General features: G+C 35.9%; 1 protein-coding gene across 3 annotated transcripts in view; it reads right to left on the bottom strand.

Annotated features, from left to right (window-relative positions):
- The window catches only part of GOLGB1 (golgin B1), an 87,129-nt gene that overhangs the window by 58,591 nt on the left and 10,944 nt on the right, over window positions 1–17,594 (bottom strand). For all 3 annotated transcript variants that reach the window (XM_060298133.2, XM_030857874.3, XM_030857865.3), the window contains exons 2-6: window positions 9,625–9,719; window positions 8,232–8,384; window positions 7,887–8,039; window positions 5,234–5,362; window positions 2,036–2,161 (exon numbers count right to left, since the gene is read on the bottom strand). In XM_060298133.2, the coding sequence (XP_060154116.1) occupies window positions 2,036–2,161; window positions 5,234–5,362; window positions 7,887–8,039; window positions 8,232–8,384; window positions 9,625–9,717 (654 nt within the window). In that variant the 5' untranslated portion in view covers window positions 9,718–9,719. The remainder of the gene's footprint in view (window positions 1–2,035; window positions 2,162–5,233; window positions 5,363–7,886; window positions 8,040–8,231; window positions 8,385–9,624; window positions 9,720–17,594) is intronic.

The following is a 17,594-nucleotide window of genomic DNA, read 5'->3' on the forward strand; positions in this document are numbered from 1 at the left end:
TGATGCTAACTTCGGAATGAGAGAAAGCCTACCATCAAATTCAGAAGTCAGCCTAAACATAAATTTTGAATAAAAACTGTATTTGCATGGTTAATAGAAGTGTTTAAATATACAAGAGGTATATTTTTAAAAGATCTAAGGAGATTAGAATATTAAAGATACAAAGTTAGATTCCTGTTAAGTCCTAGACAATTCTTTGAATATCACACTCACGCTCAAAAACTTTCAGTTTATAAATATAAACTTCAAACTAATGTATCTTTTACTCAAGATTCTCTACAACTGGAAATACAAATCTTTCTTTCAGATCTCATTTTCAAAGAATTGCTTCTACCAAAGAACTCGGTATATTTCCATCCAAATCCACACCACCTCCCCAGACAGCTATTTTCAACTGTCATTACTTTCAGATCACCCTCATTTGTAACTGGCTCTTAACAAAATGAAATGGAAATAAATTGACTGGTTGTGAGTTGCTCGGTAGCAGTGTTTTTGTTTTGTTCATAGGTTTTGTGTGTGTGTGTGTGTGTGTGTGTGTGTGTGTGTGTGTGTATGTGCGCGTGCGCGCCTGCTTATTCATTTCCTTAAGATCTGTGGTTAAGCATGCCAAACAGCTCTTGGCGTGTCCATTTTGCACAGGTCCTTCAACTATTGTTGATTTTTCAATTTGTGACACCTTGAACCAACCTTGGCTCTCCTTCTAGGTAGGAGAAAAAAAATCTTCATAATATCTTTGATTATCTGAATTCTGAAATCACTATGAATTTGAAATCCTGTGTTTCAAATGTATACGCATTGGACTCCTTCATGAGCCAAACACATCTACACATCCTTTCCCATAAATGTACCATATTCTTTTTCCTGAGACTTTGCTTACAGCATTCCCTACAATTGGAATACCTTTCCCCACCTTGTTGAAACTATATTATCTATCCATCATAGTTTTACCTAAATCCTGAGTTTTCCATGTAACCTTCCTTGGTTGTCACATGCAAGTAACCCCTTTCACCTCTCAAAATACTTTCAGTTTGTATTGTTGCTTGCGATGCACATTCTGAATGGCTTGTATTCTGATGGATTTGTTAATTCACATAAATGTATTAATGGATCCATCATAGTGTGTGTGTGTGTGTATGTGTGTGTGTGTGCATGTGTGTGTGTATGTGTATCTTGGCTTGCCATGTTTTAAGCCACTCGGTAAAATTATTTTGTATTTCTCCATCCTACATTGTATAAAGTGTACAAAAAAGGACACAATAAAAGCTAATAGGTAAAACTAAGGATTTTAGGATATCCAGTTTTAAATGTATACACAGCAGTAGGTTATCCATAGACAGAGAGCACCACTAATACTACAAGTTATCAATAAAGTAAACACCTAACACCCAATGGATAAGATTAGCTATTATACAAAGGCACTTGAGGGAAAAAAGAAAAAAAAATGTTTCTTAAGTCAAAAGCATTCCCAAAGGAAAAATACGAGTGGGTGGTCAAACTGGAAATTTAGAAAAATAGAGAGAAAAAGTTGAGGATGCCAGTCCAAACGGTCTGGTCCTGGTAAGCAGAAATAACTATGAAGAAGAAAGGCACATACTGGTGCCTTTTAACATTGAATCACATAACCTATACCACTTTCTCATTACATAATCACTAAGTAATCTTCTGACTATAACTTATCATTAAGATTTTACTATAAAGAAATAATGGACCTAATCACTTGTATTTCTTTTGGTTTATCTAACAGTCTCTTTCGAACTTAGCATAAGCTCATTCCTTCCTGAAAGACAGAATCTCTGTGTGCTATTAAAACCAAGTTTCTGGGCCTGTAGATCTAAGAAACAGCCATAAATTAAGCTATGGTGTATTCATCAAGGTAAATAACACTTCTAATTTCTTCTACTATCACACCCTTCTAATTTCTACTATAATATTCTAGCTACTATACTTTCATCTACTAAAGTTTTAAAAATAGACTGTCTGAAGTGACTTGTCATGATTCTTTATTCTAATGATTCTGAGGTACCTTCCACCCTACCTGAGCAGCTTGCTCTGCCTGTGTCTGGCTGAGCTGGGTTTGCAAAGTGCTAATGAGTTCCTCCTTCTCTTGGAGCTGTTTCTTCATCATTAAAAATTCTTCCATCTCTGTTGAACTCTTAGCAAACTGAAGACATAGAAGAAAAAAATATTTAAGCAAAAGAATTGGCACTCTTAATTCTTGGACCTCCCTTTCTCATTTGCCCTAAATACCTACCAATATCCTTCTAATTTCTGCTTAACACTGAAGGGAATTGATGTACTGTGTTTTTTTTTTTTTAATTATCAAAATTATTTGTCAGAGGAAAACAGAAACAATAGCGGCAGTTGTTCAATTTCTCTGAATCCTCACATAGAACCAGACAGTACAACTAGATAATAAAATCAAAAACCCATGGACAATATTTACAATAAATTAGGAAGGTAGTACTACAAACCCCAAAATACAAGTAGGCAGAGACAAGCCACCAAAAGACTCTGGTATTAGAGTCTGTACAACAGGAAGAAGGCAGCGACAGAGCAACATCTGATGGCCTTGAGAACAGGAAAACCTCCAAATAGCCAGTAAATTCTTATTGGAAAGCACAGTTGGCCAATCTTAGAACAACAGCTTAAATTGGCAGGGCTTTCCCATTCTCCAATACTGGCTGAATGCAAGGGGTCCACAGAAAAAAGGACAAAAGTGCTAGAACAATCTGGCCCAGCTGAAGTCTCAAAACTAACTCATCAGGGCTGCCTTCCAAGACACCGACTGCACCAAGAAAAGACTTCTAGGTGTGAAATAGAAATTAAACAGAATAGGGATAACAGAAATAGAAGACAAAGGGCTATACACGTGTTATAATATTCATTATCAACTATGATATATTCATATATCAATTCATGTGGCTATCAAGGGCTTGAAATATGCTTAATGTAAATGAGAAATTTATTAATATTAGTTAATTTTAATTAACTTAAGTATAAATTATTTTTCCATTAAATACAATTGTGTTTTGATATGATTATATTTCACTTCACTTGTTGCATCACATAATATACTGCTGAATTGTTGTGCAAGTAATAAGTGTGCATGTTGCTCCTAGTGTTAACAATAAACATACCAGCTATCTAGCCAGTGGCAATGGATTGATTCCATTTAAATAATTTTTTTCCTACACACCTATGTGATGTGTTTATTAGAATACTTTATGCAGAGAGCATGAATAACAGTTGATACCTATGTAAATCATAATTGGTAATTAAAATATAAATACTTATTTTTATTGAATTATTTTTCTAGTTCAAAAATAAGTATAGACACACTTAAGTTTAAAATAAAGGTGTACTACCGATGCATAGTTCATTCCTTTTTATTTCTAAGTAGTATTCCATTGTGTGTTTAAATATTCTCCTATTGATAGACATGTTGTTTCTAGTTTTTGGTTTCACAAGTAAAGCTGCTATGAACACGCATATACAAGTCTTTATGTGGACATGTGCTTTCATTTCTCACAGATGTAGCTTTAAAGCTGATATGTTTTTCAAAGTCAAATTAACGATTCTAAATAATTAACCAGTTTCTAAACGTGGATGCAAATATTAAAGGAAAATGATGTTTCAGCACTCAGTTCAGTTATTAGAAAGTTTCTATATATGTATGGAACAACTTGAGTATATGAATCTATTTTCTCAACTGGAAATTTTATGAAATCTAAACACAGATGAAGTATTTCCAATGAAAATTTAGCATCCAAATTGATATATAATATAAAATACACACCAAATTTCAGACTTAGTGCAGAAAAAAGATTATAAATTTACACAAAAATAATTTTATATTAATGTTAAAAGTATATTTTTAATAAATTGAACTAAATGAAATATATTGTTAAAATTAAGTTTACCTGTTTCTTCTTTACCTTCTGTAATGTAGCTGCTAAAAAATTTAAAATTATACACATGACCCATATTATATTACTACTGAGCCAATTTGGTATAAACCAAAGTGAAGGGCAGGAAGAAGAAAGCCAGGAAATCTCAGAAATCCACCTGCCTTATCTTTGAACACAACACAAAAACAACAAAAGAAAAAAGTCTGTTAAATAAAAAAAGTTTTCCTGAATCAAGCCTCCTTCTAAAAGTTTAGGAAAATTAATTTCACACAAAAATAAGAAACATAAAATGATCAAGGTCAAATCCCATCCAAAGTTATTATTAAAAAAAAAGAAAACTAAGGAGCAGGTGAGAAAAGCATACGATAGGCATGCTCAAAAAACAAATCGAGTATGGATACCAAAGGGGGAAGTGGGGATGGGATGGATTGTGAGATTGGGATTGACATATATACACTACTATGTATAAAATAGCTAACTAATGAGAACCGACTGTATAGCGTAGGGAACTCTACTCAGTGCTCTGTGGTGACCTAAATGGGAAGGAAATCCAAAAAAGAGGGGATATAAGTATACATATAGCTTATTCACTTTGCTGTAGAAACTAACACTACATTGTAAAGCAACTATACTCCAATAAAAGTAATTAATTTTTAAAAAATCAAAATTGCAATTTATTTCAACAGGTGTTAAAAAAATTAACAAAATTATACAAGACATGAAAGAATAAAATTAAAAAATGAGAATCAGAAAAACTCAGAAATGAGGTGACAGAATTCAGGAAAACTTTGATTCTTCTGAATCAAAATGAATTCTGAAAATTCATTTCAGAAAAGAACACAAAACAAGAAGGAACACAAAAGTAAATAAACATAGAATGCCTTAAATAAGAAAAAAAAAAGAAGAAACTTTTGAAAATGAAGAGGTAAAAAGGAACCAAAAGTGACAAAATGGAAGATAATCAAAGATAGAACATATGGATAATAGAAGTCCCCAAAGAAGAAAACAGACTAAATACTACAGCTATATAATTCAAGAAAACTCTTGTGAAATAAAAATGTGCAAAACCAAATATTGAAAAAGCATACTGGGTATCTACAAATACCAACCATGGATGACAAACACCAATGCACAGTCTAGTAAAATTACTAGACTTAGTGGGGAAGGAAGGAAGGGAGGGAAGAGAAGGAAAAGGAAAAAGGAAGGAAGGAAATTGATAGATTCATAGACAAATATTATAGAACTAATGTTATTAGTCATATAACAATCCATTGGGCTTTAGTGATTTGTTAACTTAATGATTATGAGGTGACTTATACCCCTACCTGTGTAGCTTGCTCTGCCTGTGCCTGGCTAAGCTGGGCTTGCAAACTGCTAATTAGTTCCTCCTTCTCCTGGAGTTCATGTTTTATCTTTTCTACTTCCATCTCTTCTTCTGTAGAACTCTTGTCATGCTGAAAACACAGGAGATAAAGTCATTTAAATAAAAGAATCTAATTTGCCCTATACAGCCATTTGATTATAGTGTTATCCAACTGATGGGAGCAAAAAATAACACCTGACCTAAAAACAAGGAAGGAATCTTAGAGTTTTCCAGTTTCAGTATGGCCAAGTAGTTCCTATTAAAACCATCCTCCCTCAGATAACCACTATAAACTGGACAATATAGAAAAACAGCTATCTGAAAATGCTGGAGAGCAACCAAAAGCAGGAAGATACCAGAGGGGAGTCAATACTTGGAAGAAATGGCACCATGTTTCCCATTTTTATAGTTTTTAGTCTGAGGACAAAACCAGTCAGTGACATACAGGACTAAAACATAACAGAAAACTCAGTCTCACTGCCTTGAAGAACAAGAGGACAGAATTCAGGAAAACACAGCTGCTAAGTGAGGGGCAAAGCATCATAAAAGAGACAGTGGCAGGAAGGGGGGAGGAATTCAAATATTTCAATAATCTATTTTTTCCCAAAATCTCTTCCTTCGACTGAACCAGATTCTACCTCCCATCTGAAGTCACCACCAGCCCCTAGCCCCCAAAATGAACCTAGCCTGCTTATTGGAACCACACAGAATAATTTTACACTTTCTTCCACATAATAGTCAAGTATCTGAGGATTGCCATCATTTCTTCAACTACGCTTTCCAGAGACTATCAAGCTCTGTCATGGGTATACAATAGTTAAAGAGCTGCTGTGACTGATTGCTGGAACTTAGAAATCATTTAATCCAATGCTTTTATTTAAAACAGAGGAAGGAAATGAAGCTACAAGATGATAATTTGTTTAAGGTCTCAGAGCTTTAAAAAAAAAAAGAAGGCAGAGTATAAAATGGATGATTTAAAAATCTAACAACATAGCAAAGGGAAAAGTTAAAAGAAACAAAGCCACATGGGGAGAGACAGGTTGGTGCTACCACAGCCAGGGGGAAGAAAGAATAATGAGAGGAAAAAAACAAAAAGTAAGAAAAGAAGAATCAAAATGAATACATTAGTTGAGAAGAGTAAGAGAAGCTTCTAAAATAAGCTTTGAGAAGTTAAATAAGGCTATCAATTAAGGAAAAGTAATATCTTCTGAGCATTACACCCAGGAAGGAAAGACGAACCACAGTACTAGTGAGCTAACTAGTGACCCCAAAGGTTGTGCCTAGAGAATTGATTAAAATCTCATTTCCCAAGAACTAAAATCATTGTGAATAAGAATACCAGTGGGTCAAAAACTAAAACAGGATGAAATCTAAGAAAAAATTAAAAGGTTTCTTATGTAGAGTTACATCTAAGCCAACTGGTAATGTGTACTGTGATGTGCTGGCCTCTCTGTATTCTATACCAAACTCTCCAAACAACTGAAGTTTCTTGTTCTCTAACTAGCTGGCTGAATGTGAATATTTGGGGTTTAACCATAGAGGAAAGGTAATAATAACAAGTATTAGGACAGTGCTCTATTCCTCAAAAGGCATAGGCACTTTCCTCACTCCTCTCTCCATCCCCAACCTTGAACGTTTTTGTTGGTGGCAGGCATAAACCTACAAAGCATCACTTAGAGGAGCCCAAAGTAATCTAGCTGATTAAGCCCACAATGCATGAAACTTTAATATACTATTATGTGGCCATAAAGACAAAGAATATTCTGTATCAAGTCACTGAACTAAAGAATTTCAGAGGTGGGAGAAACCTTAGAGTTCACCTAGTTTAATCTTCTAACTAAAGATAAAACTCCTCCAAAAGCTATGTGCCTCTCCTACTTAAATGCCTCTATTTAATTTTTTTTCTTCCTGTTAGCCTTTTTAACTCCCTGAAAGTCTAGGTCACAACTAATATTTAATTTCCATATGTTCTGTTGGCCTTTTATTCTGTGTTTGGCCCACAGCCCAGCTAGACTGCAAGCTCAAAAAGAAAGGACAGTATTGGGGACCTCCCTGGTGGTCCAGTGGCTAAGACACTGAGCTCACAATGGAGGGGGCCTGGGTTCGATCCCTGGTCAGGGAACTAGATCCCACATGTCACAACTAAGAGTTTGCATGCCACAACTAAAGAACCTGCATGCCGCAAATAAAAGATCCCACATGCCACAACGAAGATCCCATGTGCTGCAACTAAGACCCAGCACAGCCAAATAAATAAATAAAATTTTTTTTTAAAAAAAAGGACTGCACTGGGCTTCCCTGGTGGCGCAGTGGTTGAGAGTCCGCCTGCCGATGCAGGGGACACGGGTTCGTGCCCTGGTCTGGGAAGATCCCACATGCCGTGGAGCGGCCAGGCCCGTGAGCCATGGCCGCTGAGCCTGCGCATCTGGAGCCTGTGCTCCGCAATGGGAGAGGCCACAACAGTGAGAGGCCCACGTACCGCAAGAAAAAAAAAAAAAGGACTGCATTTAGTGCTATATTACTTTAGCTTCATAAATTTTTGTGATTAGTGAAGATCTGCTATAATGAGAGCCTTTTTCTACTCAGAAAATGTGTATTATACCCAGTCACCATACCTTGGAGAGTTGCTCCTCTGACTGAGGTTCTGTGGACAGAACAGTCCCTCCTTGTGCCTTCATCTCTTCTATGTGTTTATTCAAAGAAGTTAATTTGGCCTTAGCATGAAGTTTTAGTTTTTTAATTTTGTTATCAGCAGCTTTTCTTTCTTCCTGTCAGAGAACAATGATGGTAAATACACAAATGCTTATTCATCACTTATCCAGCATATAACAAGTTATTCTCAGTAGGCATCATCTTGGACTAGTAGGGAAATCAGATTCTCTAATAATCTAAGTGAAGAAAAAAACCAAAGTGACTGTTATGTCTTTTATCAAGTGCTTGGCAAGGAAGGACAATGGTACCTGTAGAATTTCATCCTTCTGCTGTAGTTGAGCATCCTTCTGTCTAATGATTTCTTTTAGTTCCTGCACCAACTGCTCTGCATAAGCCAGGCGCTCCAGAACATCCTCTTGTGTTCTATCATTAAATTCCATGTCAGATTCTTGGGGTAATTCCTGGTATTTAGACAAAAAGTTGCCAATTTACAAGGGAAAAGGTATCAGCTTCCAAACAGGAGGTCCTTCATTGTAACTTTATCTTATGTCTTGTCCAACTCATATCCTTACTTAAGAAATCTTTCCAAGGAGATGAGAACCCAGGGGCAGGGTATGGGTTGGAGGAAAGGAGGAGCCTTAGTTGTCAAGAATGGGGATTGGCTTATGTAAATCTTGTAGCCTAGTGGTAAAATTCCCGGGGACTGAATGCCCTGGGCTGTGGAAGTCCTCCAGAGATGTTGGTTGGATATTATTATAAGAGTTGTTTGGAGGGGCTGAGAGTTGTGGAAAAGGAGGGCGTGTGGAGGATGGTGGAGGGTGGAGGAGGGGGAATGCGTAGGGAGGGGGAGCAAAGTGAGCATGTGTGTACACTGTAAGGCGTCTAAGGCTGTGCAGGGATGGACAGGGACACGCTCATACTTACCTGGCAGAGGAAATAAAAATTTTAAAAATTTTAAATTTTAAAAAGAAATCTTTCCAATAATAACTACCCAATATTAGTTATTACCCAATATTATTATTAACCAATAATTATTATCATAGCCATTGCAATATATATTAAGTATTTTGTAAATGTTAACTATTTTACAAACATTATCTCATTTACAGTCTTATCATACTAATTTTACCAAAGAGAAAAATAAAGGGAAGCAAAGATCACAAAACATTTAGTGGAAGAGCTCAAAATTTAAAATTAAGAGAGTAGTTGAATAAAATTCTCTTAATCACCAGGGAATACTGCTTGTCTTTCAAGAAAGTGAAAGGACTTTTTTTGAGTCCTATGTGACCTTCAAAAAATACAATACAGACTATAAGAGAAGTGATAGATGAATTTACAATAGCAAACAGATGGTCTGAAACCCAAAAGGTGCTCCAGTTCCACCATTTGTTGTTTCAAACCTTTCCTATGAAACAGGAATACATATCTGAGGAGTTAAAATAATCTAGCACTAAGTAAGCCCCAGGGGGACAAATGAGGACAATCTTTCTAATCTCATCCAGGACTTGATTCCCATTACTGTGTCTCACAGGCTACAAACTTACAGGAAAAGGATAATTTACAAAGTCTCAATATTTTTCTTAATCTTCTCTTCCACCTAGCACAAGGAAGGCTGCTCACACCCTTCTACCTTAAATTCTTGTCCTCAGAAGAACACGGAACATATTTCTCATTAGCTTAATTCAGAACAGAGCTACTCACAGGTTCTAAGGAAGCCCTCATATTCTCATCAGTTTCATCTCCTGATAATTCATGCAAAACAACATTTGCTAATCCTGACAATCGGCTCAGCATTTCTGCAAGAAAAGAAAACATAAGAATCAGTCAGATACATGCTTCTCCTATGATGGTAACTATCATTTATAAGTTAAATAAGAAAACTGTGCATGTGATATATATTAGACACAGACTACATCAGGATGATGTCTTTAAAAAGGCATTTCAGTATGTACACTGTAGTCAAACACTGTTCTTTTCAGTGACAACTACACAGAGATTTTAATCACCATCACTAATGTTTTAAAAATGAAATACATAATTGTTTAGTGGAAAATAATACACCTTACAGGTTATCTTTAATGCCTTTTCTTTCATCATAATTTCATTGGCAAACATGGAGTTCTAACTATTCCTTCCCCTGCCAGACTATTATTCACTTCTGATCTGTCATATACACCCCATAGTTCAGCAAAATTTTTCTTTTTTTTTTTTTTGCGGTACGCGGGCCTCTCACTGTTGTGGCCTCTCCCGTTGCGGAGCACAGGCTCCGGACACGCAGCCTCAGCGGCCATGGCTCACGGGCCCAGCCGCGGGGCATGTGGGATCTTCCCAGACCGGGGCACGAACCCATGTCTCCTGCATCGGCAGGCGGACTCTCAACTACTGCGCCACCAGGGAAGCCCAAAATTTTTCTTTTTTATGTGCCTCATGAACCTGTTCTTTCAGGAAGCTTTCTCAGTAAACCATGTGGTTTCACTAAAATTTAAATGTAATCCTTGTTCAAAACATATAGCATTAAATGCATACATTAGAAAAAAAGGAAGAATGACTAAAATCAGTAACCTATGCTTCTTCTGTAGGAAATTTGAAAAAGAAGAGCAAATCAAAACAAATTTAAGCAGAAAAAAGAAAATTAATATTAGGGCAGAAATTAATAAAATTGAAAATAGAAAAATAAAGAAAATCGGCAAAACTAAAAGTTGATTCTTTGAAAACATGAATAAAATACATAAAGCTTGGTCAGACTGACAAACAAAAAGAGAGAAGACACAAATTGTCAATATCAGATATGAAACAGGAGAGAGACATCACTACTGACCTACCATACATTAAAAAGTAATAAAGGAACACTACAAATAACTCTATACCCATAAATTCATCAACATAGATGAAACAGGCCAATTCCTTGAAAGATAACAAGCCACCAAAACTCACTAAACTCACCTGAATACACACACACACACACACACACACACACACACACTCACACACATGCAAGCACACATACCATTTCTCTCTCTCTTCCTTTTTCCTTCATTATTTATTTAATCATTCATTCAGATCAGTGTCACTTGCTAGTCCATAAACTCCTTAAAAGTGAGAATATTAATGTTTTGATAGGAAAAATCAAAATAAACTGGATTATCATAGCATTATTATAAGCAATTATGCTGAGTGACAAAATATTATTCGGCTTTTAAAATCCTCAGCAGGAAGAAATGTAAAAGCTATTGCACAAAATAAGCACTTGAATAAAACTAGTCTCTGCTATAGTTTTCTTCCACTCAGTAACAGTGTTTAGGGCAGCCATGGTCATTAATTAAGAAATGGCAAGACCTTTGTTTCTATAACAGGTTACTTAGATAAGCAGCATATAGCATTTGGAAAAGACGTGTGAAACAGGAAAGGAAGAGAAAACCACTAGGAGGGCAACATAGGACCATATAAAATTACATATATAATTACTGAAAGGGAAACACAAAGTCATATATAAGTGCATAGCGACATAATAATCAGTCACTCATCAGGTTATGAGACTCACAACTACAGTCAGCTAAAAAACAAACAAAACTCACCAGGACACAGACTCTAAACTTTCTTTTTAGCTCTAGACATTCAATTTTCTATAGTAATCATTAAAGAAGGAAATGAACACTATAACTAAAGAGTCTTTTTTAGGCACAGAAATGTGTACTAATCAAATAGTCATAACAGAACCTAACATATCAAGCAGAAGCACTTTATCTTCAAATTTTTCAGATTATGTTGGGAATAAGCAAAAGGAAAGAAAAAAAAAAACAACCGATAGGACTCTGAGAAGATGGTAATAGCAGATAGCATAGCTTTTGGATCTTCCTAAATTCCCACATAAAAACAGACAAAGCAATTAGATAACAAAATTAAAAACCCATGGACAGCCTTTACCAAAACGAACAAGCAAACAAATAAAATGAGGCAAAGTTTCCCACAAACTCCAAAATAAACATGGATATAGAAAAAACACCAAAAGCCATAAGATCTGTGTATCACTGTTGTCCATGCAGGAGGAATAAAGGGAAGCAAAGGGTAGCAGAATGTGCCACTCACTCCAAAATATGTCACTTGGCAGAAGGATTATTTTGGGCTAAAGCACTTGAAAAACAGCAGGTACAAGTAGGGTGTGCTGATCTCCCATTTTTCTCCCTGAAAGGAAGAGATAAAACACCCATATGGAAGATGTTCTCTCTCTACCAGGAAGAAAAGTAATATTGTTGTCTCCAGGGATGGGAGCTGAAGCCAAAAGAAATCTGTAAAAACAAACCTTGTAAACTAACACTTATCTCCCAAGTCATTGCTCTATGATTAATGACCTCCTTCTGTTGTCTCATTTTCACAATTTACTACTGTTTGACCAACTCATTGTACAGATGTTAGATTCTAACTGCTTCTTTGGGTCTTCATTTCCTTATAAGGGCTCCCATGCCACATAAAGCTGATATTAAATAAATTTGTATGCTTTTCTCCTGTTAATCTTTCCTATATCAATTTAATTCTCAGACCTAGCCAAAAACCCTTAGAGAACAGAGGCAAAATTTTATCTCCCCTATAGAAACTGTAAGAGCACAACAGACCTAATACCAAGAGAACCACAAAAAATCCAGTGGGTATTCACTGGAAAATGTGTCCAGCCAATTCAAGAACAGTAGTTGGAAAAGGGAAATGCATCCCCACTCCAACAACAGGTAAGTACAAGAAACCTGCAAGGTCTGAAGTGGCTAAGGCAGCGCAGGCCACATTAATTCTCCAACCGATGAGCCAGGGATCTTTTTCAGAATAGGGCCTCCACTGAGGAGAATTTTCTGAGAAAAATTTGAAAATTAAGTCCTTACCTTTCAATAATTACTTTAAAAGTAAATGGATTAAATTTTCCAATCAAAAGACATCGTGGCTGAATGGATTAAAAGAACAAGATCCAACTATATGCTGTCCACAAGAGACTCACTTGATCTCTAATGATAACACACAGGCTGAAAGTGAAGGGATAGAAAAAGATATGCCATGAAAATAGTAACCAAAAGAAAGCAGGGGTAGCTGTACTTATAACAGACAAAAAAGACTTCAAGTAAAAAACTGACCAAGAGACAGAGAAGGTGTTTATATAATGACAGGGGAGATCAATTATTACATAACAGGATATGAACTTGTAAGTCTATAACAGGAAATAACACTTGTGAATATATATGCACCCAAAATTAAAGCACCTAATTATATTTAGCAAATTTTAACAGAATTGAAGGGAGAAACAGGTAGCAATACAATAACAGTAGGAGACTTCAATATCCCACTTTCAACAATGGATAGATCATCCAGACACAAAAGCAATAAGGAAACACTGGACTTGAACAACACGTTATACAGAAAAGACCTAACAAACATATATAGAGCATTCCATCCAACAGCAGTAGAACATGCACTTTTTTCGAGTGCATATGTAACATTCTTTAGGATAGATCATATGTTGGACCACAAAACAAGTCTTAACAATCTTAAGAAGACTGAAATCACATTGAGTATCATTTCTTAACACAATGGCATGAAACTAGAAATCAATAACAAGAGGAAAAATTGAAAATTCACAAACGTGAAAATTAACACACTCTGAAAAAACAACAGGTCAAAGAAGAAATCAAAAGGGAAATCAAAAACTATCTTGAGGCAGATGAAAATGAAAACATGACATATCAAAACTTATGGGATGTAGGTCTAAGAGGGAAGTTTTTTTGTTTTTTTTTTATTATTATTATTTTAACATCTTTACTGGAGTATAATTGCTTTACAATGGTGTGGTATTTTCTGCTTTAAAACAAAGTGAATCAGCTATACATATACATATAACACCATATCTCTTCCCTCTTGCGTCTCCCTCCCATCCTCCCCATCCCACCACTCTAGGTGGTCACAAAGCCCCAAGCTGATCTCCCTGTGCTATGTGGCTGCTTTCCACTAGCTATCTATTTTACGTTTGGTAGTGTATGTAAGTCCATGCCACTCTCTCACTTCATCCCAGCTTACCCTACCCCCTCCCCGTGTCCTCAAGTCCATTTTCTATGTCTGTGTCTTTATTCCTGTCCTGCCCCTAGGTTCTTCAGAACCTTTTTTTTTTTTTTTTTAGATTCCATATATATGTGTTAGCATACAGAATTTGTTTTTCTCTTTCTGACTTACTTCATTCTGTATGACAGACTCTAGGTCCATCCATCTCACTACAAATAACTCAATTTCATTTCTTTTTATGGCTGAGTATTATCCCATTGTATATATGTGCCACATCTTCTTTATCCATTCATCTGTCAATGGACACTTAGGTTGCTTCCATGTCCTGGCTCTTGTAAACAGAGATGCAATGAACATTGTGGTATATGACTCTTTTTGAATTATGGTTTTCTCAGGGTATATGCCCAGTAGTGGGATTGCTGGGTTGTATGGTAGTTCTACTTTTAGTTTTTTAAGGAACCTCCATACTGTTCTCCATAGTGGCTGTATCAATTTACATTCCTACCAGCAGTGCAAGAGGGTTCCCTTTGCTCCACACCCTCTCCAGCATTTATTGTTTGTAGATTTTTAAATGATGGTCATTCTGACTGGTGTGAGGTGACACCTCATTGTAGTTTTGATTTGCATTTCTCTAATGATCAGTGATGTTGAGCATCCTTTCATGTGTTTGTTGGCAGTCTGTATATCTTCTTTGGAGAAATGTCTGTTTAGGTTTTCTGCCCATTTTTGGATTGGGTTGTTTGTTTTTTTGTTATGGAGCTGCATGAGCTGCTTGTAAATTCTGGAGATTAATCCTTTGTCAGTTGCTTCATTTGCAAATATTTTCTCCCATTCTGAGGGTTGTCTTTTGGTCTTGTTTATGGTTTCCTTTGCTGTGCAAAAGCTTTGAAGTTTCATTAGGTCTCATTTGTTTATTTTTGTTTTTATTTCCATTTCTCTAGGAGGTGGGTCAGAAAGGATCTTGCTGTGATTTATGTCATAGAGTGTTCTGCCTATGTTTTCCTCTAAGAGTTTGATAGTTTCTGGCCTTACATTTAGGTCTTTAATCCATTTTGAGCCTATTTTTGTGTATGGTGTTAGGGAGTGATCTAATCTCATATTTTTAGATGTACCTGTCCAGTTTTCCCAGCACCACTTATTGAAGAGGCTGTCCTTTGTCCACTGGACATTCCTGCCACCTTTATCAAAGATAAGGTGTCCATATGTGCGTGAGTTTATCTCTGGGCTTTCTATCCTGTTCCATTGATCTATCTTTCTGTTTTTGTGTCAGTACCATACTGTCTTGATTACTGTAGCTTTTTAGTATAGTCTGAAGTCAGGGAGCCTGATTCCTCCAGCTCCGTTTTTCATTCTCAAGATTGCTTTGGCTATTCAGGGTCTTTTGTGTTTCCATACAAATTGTGAAATTTTTTGTTCTAGCTCTGTGAAAAATGCCAGTGGTAGTTTGATAGGGATTGCATTGAATCTGTAGATTGCTTTGGGTAGTAGAGTCATTTTCACAATGTTGATTCTTCCAATCCAAGAACATGGTATATCTCTCCATCTATTTGTATCATCTTTAATTTCTTTCATCAGTGTCTTATAATTTTCTGCATACAGGTCTTTTGTCTCCTTAGGTAGGTTTATTCCTAGATATTTTATTCTTTTTGTTGCAATGGTAAATGGGAGTGTTTTCTTGATTTCACTTTCAGATTTTTCACCATTAGTATATAGGAATGCCAGAGATTTCTGTGCATTAATTTTGTATCCTGCTACTTTACCAAATTCATTGATTAGCTCTAGTAGTTTTCTGGTAGCATCTTTAGGATTCTCTATGTATAGTATCATGTCATCTGCAAACAGTGACAGCTTTACTTCTTCTTTTCCAATTTGGATTCCTTTTATTTCTTTTTCTTCTCTGATTGCTGTGGCTAAAACTTCCAAAATTATGTTGAATAAGAGTCGTGAGAGTGGACAACCTTGTCTTGTTCCTGATCTTAGAGGAAATGGTTTCAGTTTTTCACCACTGAGAATGATGTTGGCTGTGGGTTTGTCATATACGGCATTTATTATGTTTAGGTAAGTTCCCTAAGAGGGAATTTTATAGCAACAAATGCCAACCTTTAAGAAAAGAAATATCTCAAATAAACAACGTAACTTTACACCTTAAGGAACTAGAAAAAGAAGAACAAACTAAGCTGAAAGTTAGCAGAAGGAAGGAAATAACCAAGATCAGAGCAGAAATAAATGAACTGAAGAGTATAAAAATAATAGAAAAGATTGATGAAACTAAGTGATTTTCTATAAAGATAAAATTGACAAACTGTTAGGTATATCAACTAAGAAAGAAAGGAGAAAATTCAAATAAAAGTATATGTGAAAGAAAAAGAGGGGCTCTCCTGGTGGCACAGTGGTTAAGAATCCACCTGCCAATGCAGGAAGAACCCACATGCAGTGAAGCAACTAAGCCCATGTGCCACAACTACTGAAGCCTGAGCGCCTAGAGCCCATGATCCACAACAAGAGAAACCACCACAATGAGAAGCCCATGCACCGCAATGAAGAGTAGCCCCCACTTGCCGCAACTAGAGAAAGCCCGCACACAGCAACAAAGACCCAACACAGCCAAAAATAAATACATAAAGAAAAGACAGTAAGATGGATATCACAGAAATACAAAGGATCATAAGAGACTACAATATACAATTATATGCCAAAAAATTGGATAACCTTGAAGAAATGGATAAATTTCTAGAAACACACAACCTACCAAGACTCATTCATGAAGAAATAGAAAATCTGAAGAGACCAATAACAGTAAGAAATGGTAATCAAAAACCTCTTAACAAAGAAATGTCCAGGACCTGGTGGCTTCACTGGTGAATTCTACCAAATGTTTAAAGAAGAATTAATGCCAATCCTTTTCAAACTCTTCCCAAAAATCAAAGAGGAGGGAACACTTTCAAATTCATCTTACAAGACTAGCATTACCTGATAATGAATCCATACGAGGACACTACAGGAAGAGAAAATTACAGCCCTATGTCCCTGATGAACATAGATGCAAAAATTCTCAACAAAATAGTAAAAGATCAAATTCAGCTTCACACTAGCAGGACCATACACCATGATCAGGTAGAATTTATTCCTTGGATACAAGGATGGTTCAACATCCACAAATCAATTAATGTGATACACCACATCAACAAAATGATGGATAAATATCATAAAATCATCTGAATAGATGCAGGAAAAGCATTTGACAAAATCCAACACTCTTTCATGATAAAAACTGAACAAATTAGATACAGATGGGATGTACCTCAACATAATAAGTTTATATACGGCAAGACCACAGCTAACATCATACTCAATGGTGAAAAGCTGAAAGCTTTTCCTCTAAGATCAGAAACAAGACAAGGATGCCTATTCTCACCACTTCTACTCAGTATAGTACTGGAATTCCTAGGGAGAGTATTTAGGCAAGAAAAATAAATAAAAGCCATCCAAATCAGAAAGAAAGAAGTAAAATTGTCTCTGCAGAAGACATGATCTTACATAGAGAAAACTCTAAAGAATCCACGAAAAGGCTGTTAAAACTAATAAATGAACTCAGTAAAGTCAAAGGATACAAAATCAGTATACAAAAGTTATTGTTT

The sequence above is a fragment of the Globicephala melas genome, chromosome 4 (genome assembly GCF_963455315.2).
Source record: "Globicephala melas chromosome 4, mGloMel1.2, whole genome shotgun sequence".
NCBI lineage: Eukaryota > Metazoa > Chordata > Mammalia > Artiodactyla > Delphinidae > Globicephala > Globicephala melas.